Raw genomic sequence first — 9,654 nt, 5'->3', positions numbered from 1 at the left:
GGACTAAACTAAGGTTAAAACACCAGTAAATATTGGACTAAACTAAGACTAAAACACCAGTAAATATTGGACCAAACGTGTATTTAGAGTAGATTCATATAGATAATGTATCCAGTTACAGATCTCATGAGTATTTAGTGGTAAAATTTTAATATTTTTTGCCAACATGCACACAAGTGTTTAGTGTAGCACCAAGTTTTTTGATACCCAAAAAGAGTAAATACATGTTTTTTCTTAGCATTTACTTTCACACAGTTTTTTTTATCTGTGGGCTTCATGACATTCACAGCAAAGCGACTCGGAGGTCCGTTATATCATCAGCGTCGAACAACAAAGGTCAGCGCGGATGATGTCTCTGCTCAGGACGCCTGCTTCATTTCGATAACGACGCCCACAAGGACGGCTAATGTTCCGTTTGGGTCTCAGTGTGGCCGATAAATCTAGTTTACTGCGCGGCCCACACACACACACACACACACACACACACACACACACACACACACACACACACACACACACACTTTATTTTAGCTGGCTTTTTTTTTATAGGGCAGTGACAGCATTATTTAAGGCAAACATAAATGAGTCTGCTGAGCATTGGGCTAATGTGGCTCATAAGCCTGTCATTCACAAACACACACACACACACACACACACAGGTCACTACTTGGCGCTATAGCTCCTCGTAGCAACCGCATTACCTTTCCTCACAAGTGTGTGAAAGATACACGGATGTATTTGTACCATGCAAACACGAAACCTGCGCGAGTACGTGGGTGACAAAAACTATAAAAATATGAGTTTTACGCCTGTGTGTGTGTGTGTGTGTGTGGGAGATAAAGTGTGTATGTGTGTGTGTGTGTGTGTGTGTGTTCGGTGATAACAGCTTGTCTAAATCTGCGTCCTCCCCCTGCGGACACTCCGACGCACACAGAGGGGAACGGATTAGTAATAGGCCTCAGAGAGAGAAATAACTTTCATGCAACACCTCGCTGATGCATGTGGGAATGTGTGTCACTAAAGAGTAGGTGTGAAACTGTTTTTTGTGTGGCATCTCTCTCTCTGTTGTGAGAGTGGGCGCAGTGCAAGTATCACTCCTGTGTTTTCTCCGTGTCAGCTGGAAGTAAAGCTTTAATGATGGAGAAGGTCAGTGGGTGCACCGGCTTGTTTTGTCACTGGTGCCAGTAATGATTCATTATCATCTCTAGCTACTCGTACCACTGGTATTACTGGTACTGTACATATTCTACTGCACTGGATCCCCTCACATCTTCTACTTAAAGTGACTGTGAAGAACTTTAAACTGGTCCTGAACCAGTCTCAGTGGAGTCCTGGTCCTCTATCAGACCTCCATCAGTAAAGAGACCATCAGAGAGAAGATGGTCTGTTTCTATAGAGTTATTCTTAATTGTCATTGCAGTATATGTACTACATTGCTGTACAACCTGTCTACATTGCAGTTTGTAAATGCTGCTGTGTTGACGGTGAATTTGAGGGCGAGATGCTTCCTCGTGTTTTGGATTTGTAGTGTTTACTTGATGAGCATCACTTATTGTCCCCGAATGATTCTTTACTTTATTGGTAACAGCTGGAAAATTCTACTTCAGGTTAAAGAAGAATATGTCACATCTACCTGAATCACGAATCATCACTTTCTTACTGATAAAGACCCATATTCTTTTTAAATCCTTCCATCCTGTCACTGTAATGCTCTTCTCTCCAGAACTGTCTCTTCCATTTACTCTTTCTTCTCCTCTTCCTAAATCTGCCCAGTGATGCCCAGCGGCTTGTGTGTCTCCAATCCCTCCATCTTCCCTCCTTTTCATGTCACCGCGGTTACATAAGGGAGGAAGAGTGAGGAGGACTGAGCGTGCTCTGTGTATGTGTGTATATATGTGTGTGTGTGTGTGTGTGTGTGTGTACGGCTGCTGCTCAACTTAAAATCAAGAATTAATTGTTAACCTCAAAGGAAGCAAATCGTCCCCTGAAGACTCTCTCGTATCCGTCAAAACAAACTGGTCCATCAGGTTTGAAAGTATGTTTAGAAAATTCCTCTCAGACGCTGAGACTGTGAAGACACGACCAAAACACACAACTATAGCTACCTGGTTTAAAAACAGCAATAACAACATTGGCTTCTCGTTTAGGAAGCAGAGAAAGCAATTTATTTAACTATTTTTCACTGAAAACCTACAACTAATAATATTTGGTCTTTTGTCGGTGCAATCAGCTGTGCTGGTTTAGGGTTCAATTCCCTCTGGAGGTACTTTATTAAATGTAAACTTTCGTCGAACAGCCCTGGCCTGATAGTCATTTTGTTACACCTCTATTAGTCAAATAATCCCCCTATCAGCCAGATAGGGGGAGTGTGTGTTATCATTTTAGCTGACAGAGAGGCTAGGCTAACTGGTGTTAGCAAGCTGCTCAGAGCTAAGTCAGCTAAAGTTTTAGCTTCTGTCAATACTGTTCAGACTGTGAGTCAGTTATTTTCTTATGTGTCTAGTATTTTCTTGACATTTACAAACATTAGGCTCTACATCTGTCATGATAACTTGTAAAAAAAAATAGGTGGGTTGTGACCATTTTTGCTTATATAGCTAACTAGCTAATGTTAGCTTGCCAGCAGAGCCAATTGTCGTCATTGCCCTTTGTCTCGAGAGAGCAAAACAAGATCATTTTGCATTGCTCAACACATTTCTATGAGTATTTTACAGTCATGAATCCCTCAGTCATCAGTGGTGTGAAACTTTATACCAATGTCCTATTTTCTAGCATCATACCACTCAAAAGCAGCATATATCCTCAGAACCTGCTCCCTGATTGACACATCATGGCCACTGTACTTTGAATTTTCTCTTTTTATGAAGTGACAGACTGTCTTCTTTTATGGTCTTCTGCCAGCATGTCTTCCTTTTATGTCTCAGCTTAGACATGGAGCTGTACGACTCAAAGTCAACAGTCCTGCCATTTTACTTTTCCTGTTTTGCTTACATCCAGCTTTGTGGAGCTTTAAAATTGGTTTCCAATGGCGCTGTATGATCTGCCTTTGCACTGCAGCAGCGGTGGTGTGCATTGGACTCGAGCCTGACTCCCGCGAGGCTTCCAGTCTGTGAAAAACCTTGTTGGATAGACGACGACTCCTCGCTGTGTCGATGTGCAGTGAGAACAGTGAGCGATTCTTAGCGACACAGATACAGCGACGTCTCAATGGTACGACAGTACGGTAGTTAACGGTCCCTCCTTATCTCCCCTCTCTCTCTGGATTGTGTGTAATTTGTGCCACATTTTCAGAAACTCCTGAGGCTTCTAAGACTTAAGCACGTATTACCTAACTCGCACAAATGCACACTCTCACCCACACAAAATCATATATTTAACTTTTTAAAATCCCGCATATTTTAAAAACTCCGTAATTGATCGAGCAGCTGTGAACGGCTGATATTTAAGCTATATATTACCTGTAACTTTTTAAAGAAACCATTTTTAGTTTGCAACCGTGTGTTGGTACAATTAACACAACACATTTCCAGATGTTTTCAACTGTGTCTTTTGGGAAGTTTGGTGGCAAAGCGTAGTATTCCGAATCACGTTAATTAAAGAGCACCTTCAGGCTTTTGTTACAAATGACTCTGACATTAATTAGTTGTAAATATCCATCAAAAAATAAACAAACAAGCACTAATAAAAGGTTGCAAAACTAATTTAGTCTACCTCCATAATTCAGTGTCTTGACATCCTGTATTGAAACATTTAATCTGGAATTGAACACCTTAGGCTCCACTATTTGTATGTACAGAAAACCTGACGTGCTTTGCTTTTGTGAAGGCTGGAACATTTTATTTTTTTCAGTTCCCAGTTTAGGTACGTACTTCGCTCTGACCGATCTGAAGAGTGCATCTTTTTTTATGTTGTAGACAATGAGAAAAAAGGAAGCTGGCGATTTGAAAAGATGTTCCCAGTGAGCACTTAAACACCACATCACATCTCTTAGGGAGAAAATATCTCTGAGTGGTTGAAGCATTTATCGTTCCCCCGCCTACTGTAGGTTGCAAAGGTTAGGAGACGAGATCTCCAGTAGCCACAATCGATGTGCAACCTTTCGAAAACTTGAAACTTGCAAAGCTCCTAACACAATGTAAGGATTTATTATATTACACAATTTACTTAAAATGCTCAAGCTTGAGCCAGCATCTGACAAAAAGGACCAAACTCCAAAATTTCTGGTGCACCCATTTCTAATGTTATCAACTTGTTAGCTTTCACTCAGGGACATGAACAGCTGTCTCCTTGGTGAAAGTCCTGTCTTCGTTTGACCCATTTGTACACCTTACCTCCTCCGTCCGCGGCTACCTCACCGACTTCGTCGTTCCCGTCATAATTACTACAGTTTGTTGTAATTTTGTGTAAGTACGTATTTAGTTAATAACAACAGCAGCTCATAAAGATTTTTGGCCGTATGTTGGAAGTTATTGTTGCCTAACGGACGCAAAGAAATTGTCCCAAAAAATACAACAAAGCAAGTGCAAAACGTTTTTTACCTTGCTTAAAATTCTACAGACAGAACATAAAAAACTATGTATAATCTGCTGGATGAGCCTCCACTTCAAACTCAAGTTCCCTAATGGGATATTTAGCTCGCAGCAAGGCTCACAACACAATACATACATCCAGTAAACACAGATTAGCTTCAGAGAGAAACAATGCAGAAGAAAGTGCACCCGATTTAAGTCAAAATAAATGCATTTAAGGCTCCAAAATGAAACGGCATAGGCTCCATGGTGAGATTATATGTCTGTTCTACAGTACCTTATAAATCATGCACGATTGCTTTGTTCTGATGCTAACTGACATGCAACTCTGTATCACAAACAGCCGCTCTTACTCTGGCGGGAGACGATTGTGTGAAAGCAGCTTAAGGGAAGATGAAGCCGGTAGCTGGGAGGGTGAAATCGTGATTCCGTACAGTAACGGCTGGGTTTGTGAGGAGAGACGGCTGCTTCAGAGCAAACAAGACACGATAGTGCCGGTGCATTCGCTGCGGAATCACTGTATGCGTCTGTCTGCCGGGAACTGAGTGTTCTTTAAATATTAAAACTCTTTTTTTCAACTTCAAATCAAGAAATACTTTTTGCACATTCCCCCCCCCCTACAGAGTTTTTTGGTGTTTATCTGAGGAGCTCAACCAAAGCAGTTTGTTGAGTAGTTGGTGCGTCAGGAACACTCTGACATGGACAAAGTGACATTTCTGTAACAGGGATCTGTCTCACAGTGAGTTGTTTTTCCACCGATGTTCTACGAAGTACTTCAGAGGATCATATATTATTGAAATATTGAGAAATTAAATTGAGGCCTGAGAGTTTCGGTCTTTTTTTATTGGTATGGATGTTGATAGGAGATTGAGTGAAATGCACATTAGTATCCTGTTTGTTTAACTTATTTGGTACGTGACTCTTTAGTAGGAACATGCTGTTGTGTGTGTCTTGGTTCCTCAATATTTCAGCCACTTCCTGTACTGACCGGCGACTAATTAACCCCTCAAATAGATTTAGCGTCTTTATCTAATCAGAGGTAATGCAAGTCAGAGTTTCCATACCGAGTCCGATACAAAAAGGCTTTCGAGTCTCCCTAGAAGTTATGTTTCGTTTGGGGTCCAATGATCAGAGCAGGAAGCAGCGTGTCATGAACGTGTGATCGAAGGTCAGAGTCTGGAGTGTTGCATGGCCGGGGAACATCTGTATCCCGTCTCAGACCCACAACTGATATTTAATCTATATGCTGACGATCTTTCACTTTACTTATCCAAGTTTTATCGTAGGAATAATCATCTTAGGAGAATGTTTCTGCAGTTGAAGCTCAAAAGAAGCTAATGTCTCATTGTTAGTTATTTTGCAGAATTGTTCATTCCTACTGGACAGATTCTCACCTCACGTTTGCAGTAATGCTTCTGTGACTTACTACCTCGTGTAGACCATCATGAACTAATAATAGATGATGATTTCAGTGACTTTGTTCTCACAGAAAGTTTGTGGCGTTTCTTTTTGAAGCCGTTCGACGAGCTCAGATCGACTGCTCTGCATTCGCTCGTCGTGTTTTATCGGCTGCTGGATGTGTTCAAATTATTCAGTCAACACCGATTCACAGCGACACCTTCATTCATGGATGGCCATTTGTGATATCGCGCCGAGTGATTTGTTGTGATTGTCTGTTTTGATGGGGGGGAGCTGTTTTCAGCCTCTTTACTCCCCCCTTTCTGCCTCCATCCCTCCGTTCTCCTCCCTTTTAAATGTCATCCCTCTTTCCCTCCTCCTCCCGACCTTGTTGTTCTTTCTCTCCCTAATGCTACAATCACAATTTGTCTTATTTCCTCTCTCTCATACCTCCCTGCCCTAATCCCTCCTTCTCCCCTCCCTTCCTCCCTCTCCATCTCGCTCTCCTCCCATTCTTCTTCCCTCCTAATTAAGCGCTCCCTCTCTCTGTGTCTCCTCCAAATCTGTTCTCTACCTCTCCTCCGTTTTCTCCCTAATCCCTGTTTCTTTTACTTTTTTTCCGTCCCCCCCACACACCCTCTATCCTTCCCTCCTTCCCTCCTTCCTTTCTTCCTCGGTCCTTGTTCTCCCTGACAACACATTGCGTTATGTAATCTGCGTCTCCGGGTATTAGTTATGCAAATTCATACATTTTTATTTACGTGTGGTTTCTCTTCCTCCTCCCTCCATCCCTTCTTTTCTCCTCTATTTCCTCTCTGCCTCATCTACTTTCACATCCTCTCATCCCTCTCTTTTGTCCCCCCTCATTTCCCCTTTTCTTCTCTCCCCCTCCTTCATCTTTAATCTCCTCTCTCCCCCCTTTCTCCCCCTATCTATCGCTCTTCACTGTCACCCTCTTCTTGTCCTATCTTCTTCCCCTTCTCTCCCTCCTTTTCCTTCCTTTCAATAATCTTATTTCCCGTCCTTATTGCCCTTTCTCCTCCCCTCCCATCCATCACTTCTTCCCAACATTTATTCCCTCCCTCTCTCTCTCCCTCTGTCCCTCCCTCCCTCCCTCCCTCCCTCCCTCTCTGTCCTCCAGCCACCAGCGGTCTAGAGGCGGAGAGCGGCAGGCGCGGCGGCAGCAGCAGCATCCACGGCGACGGCAACCACAGCATCAGCAGCGGCGGTGGAGGAGGAGGAGGAGGAGGAGGAGGAGGAAGCAGCAGCAGCGGCGGCGGCGGCATCGGTGGTGCGGCCCACTTCAGGTCTCCATGGCAACAGAGCGTGAACGTGTTCGGCTCGTGGAGCAGGCCGGAGTGTGTCGAGGAGCTGCACCAGCAGGCGCAGCTCAACCTCCAGAGCCTGCTGCAAGGTAAGGGTGGATGGAGAGGGAGGATATAAAGAAAGAGGGAGAGAGAGGGGGGGGGGATTGGATGCATGGATGGATGGAGTGTGTGTGTGTGTGTGTGTGTGTGTGTGGGCGAGAGTGTGTCTGTGTTTGAGTGGGTGGGAAAGGCGTGGAGGCAGAAGCGGGGGCGGGTTGGGAGAGTGTTTACACGCGTGTGTGTGGCGTTGGACTGCGTTAATATGGGTGTGTATCGGTCGACTTAAAGGTGTGTGTGTGTGTTTTAGCATGCAGATATGCTGCGTGAGAGGGCGTGTGTGTGTGTGTGTGTGTGTGTGTGTTCCATTTCCCTCGCTATCTTGTGTTGATATTGTACTGAAGGGTGTGTGAGCGTGCGTGTTAGCTCACTCAATTCACCTTGCAGCGTTGTTATTTAAGGTGGTAGTCGTGATTTTGCGCGTGTGCATTGAATACGATGAGCGCTGTGGATGTGCTTGATTGGGTGCTTGTGTGTGTGTGTGTGTGGGTTTATATTTCTACGTGTGTGTGTGTGTGAAGAAAGAGGCATTCAAAGACATCTGTTTACATTTTAGTTTATAGTTAGAGGTTACCTTGTTTTTGTTTTTTAAGGTGGAATGCTGTCATTCTCATTTCCATATCAGTCTCTTGCTTTGTAGTGTTCAACCTCTGTGTGTGTGTGTGTGTGTGTGTGTGTGTTTGTGTGTGTGTGTGTGTGTGTGTGTGTGTGTGTGTGTGCAAATTAGCCCTCAAGGGAACTAGGGTTTCCATTTGTTCTCAGGTATAACTGTTTTTCTTTCAGCTAGATGCCTCTCTCTCTCTCTCTCTCTCTCTCTCTCTCTCTCTCTCTCTCTCTCCCTGTGTGACTCATGCTGTCTCGCCCTTTGCCCGGCTCTTCCATCTAAACGATGGGTTTTTAGCTTAACGAACAAGGGGGGGTTGATTCAGAACTTTGAACACCTGAGGGAGTGAATGAACGAATGAACACGTTGCGTTTCCAGGTTCGTGCGTTTCCATTATTATGCTTTTGGAGATATTGTATATCTCTCTTCGGGGTTTAAAGAATAAGGCTTCATGTAACAAGCAGAACCAATAAAGTATTCGTCCGTCCCGTAATACCTTCTGACTCCTCTACCCCTTGTGGCATTCAGCACCGAAGCCCATTGGCTCCCACTGAAAATGTAAATCTTTAAAAATGGGTCACATCCTCACTTCCGTCAAATAGTTGGTGGCCCCAAGATTCAAGCGTCAGTTTTGGAGCTATCAGGGACGATGTCATCGTTTTCGATCGTTACACGCAGAGTGGCTTTTCAAAATAAACTTCCGTCTTCAGAGGAAGGTTGAGGTCAAAGCAACCAAACCACTTCGTTGGGGTCAGGAGGTAAAAGAAGAGTGCTTGACGACACTTTTAAGTTTCAATTAGGACAAGAGCAGCGGTCTCCTGGCTGACAGTCCCGTGTTCGTTTGAGCCACCTGCCCTGCGTGGCCTCTCTCTCTATTTTAATGATGATAGCAGGTGTGTTTACATCAGTTATTTCAAAGCCCGGTGCATCTCATATAGAAGCTAAAGGGCGCCTCCGTGCGTCGGTATCGGACGCTGATGGAGACTGACCAACTGTCGGTATTTGACGAGTTTGGAGTGAGACCGATTTGGTCATAGCATACAGACAGTTGCCCTCAAATTGATTCAATGAAAAATTCAATATTTTTCTTTTGGTGTGGCCTCTTGACAGTAATCTGTGCTCGCTGTAGAGACCTTGTACTTGTTGATACCTTGAGTGGCGGCTGAGCTGTGTGCAGATTATTTTACACTCACTAAACTGTCGGTTGAAGGAGATGATTAGCGAGAAAACTTTCCGTTTCTGTCTGTGCTGCAACTAATTATTGAAATAGTCGTCTAAGCGGCTTAATAACTCATGCAATTAATGTGCACCTTAGGCATGACACGTGGTCAATAATGGTGTTTTGCAAATGAAGCTACTTCTCATACAAACGGTCGCTTCACTAGTCTTCTGATCTTCATGTTTGGCTTGTTGTGAGACCACCTTATATGTTAAACCCTGTTGGTTTTGGGAGATGTGTTGTATTTTTCATTGATAATGAGACTTCCTCTCCCTTTAGCATTGAGCTACAGGGCCTACATCTCTCTCTGCACGCCCGTGTTTCTCACGTGTGCATCAAGCCAGTTATTGTCTCAGACGGGCTGGCATTTTGTGTACCATGAAAATAAGATGGATGAATGCAGTCATGGGTGGACAGCAGCTACAAGCCTGTGTGTGTGTGTGTGTGTGATTTACAGAATATGTGTGGTCATTCATCTTT

The 9,654-nt window shown here is 43.9% G+C and overlaps 1 protein-coding gene across 3 annotated transcripts in view; it reads left to right on the top strand.

Moving 5' to 3' along the window:
- Positions 1-9,654, top strand: part of nhsl2 (NHS-like 2) — a 99,047-nt gene that overhangs the window by 53,306 nt on the left and 36,087 nt on the right. For all 3 annotated transcript variants that reach the window (XM_031851214.1, XM_031851216.1, XM_031851217.1), the window contains exon 2: positions 7,069-7,341. In XM_031851214.1, the coding sequence (XP_031707074.1) occupies positions 7,069-7,341 (273 nt within the window). The remainder of the gene's footprint in view (positions 1-7,068; positions 7,342-9,654) is intronic.

Source organism: Anarrhichthys ocellatus, unplaced genomic scaffold (assembly GCF_004355925.1).
Source record: "Anarrhichthys ocellatus isolate YVR2014 unplaced genomic scaffold, GSC_Weel_1.0 scaffold11, whole genome shotgun sequence".
Classification (NCBI taxonomy): Eukaryota; Metazoa; Chordata; class Actinopteri; order Perciformes; family Anarhichadidae; genus Anarrhichthys; species Anarrhichthys ocellatus.
Note: the sequence above shows the minus strand (reverse complement) of the source record. Positions and strands in the feature narration are given on the sequence as shown.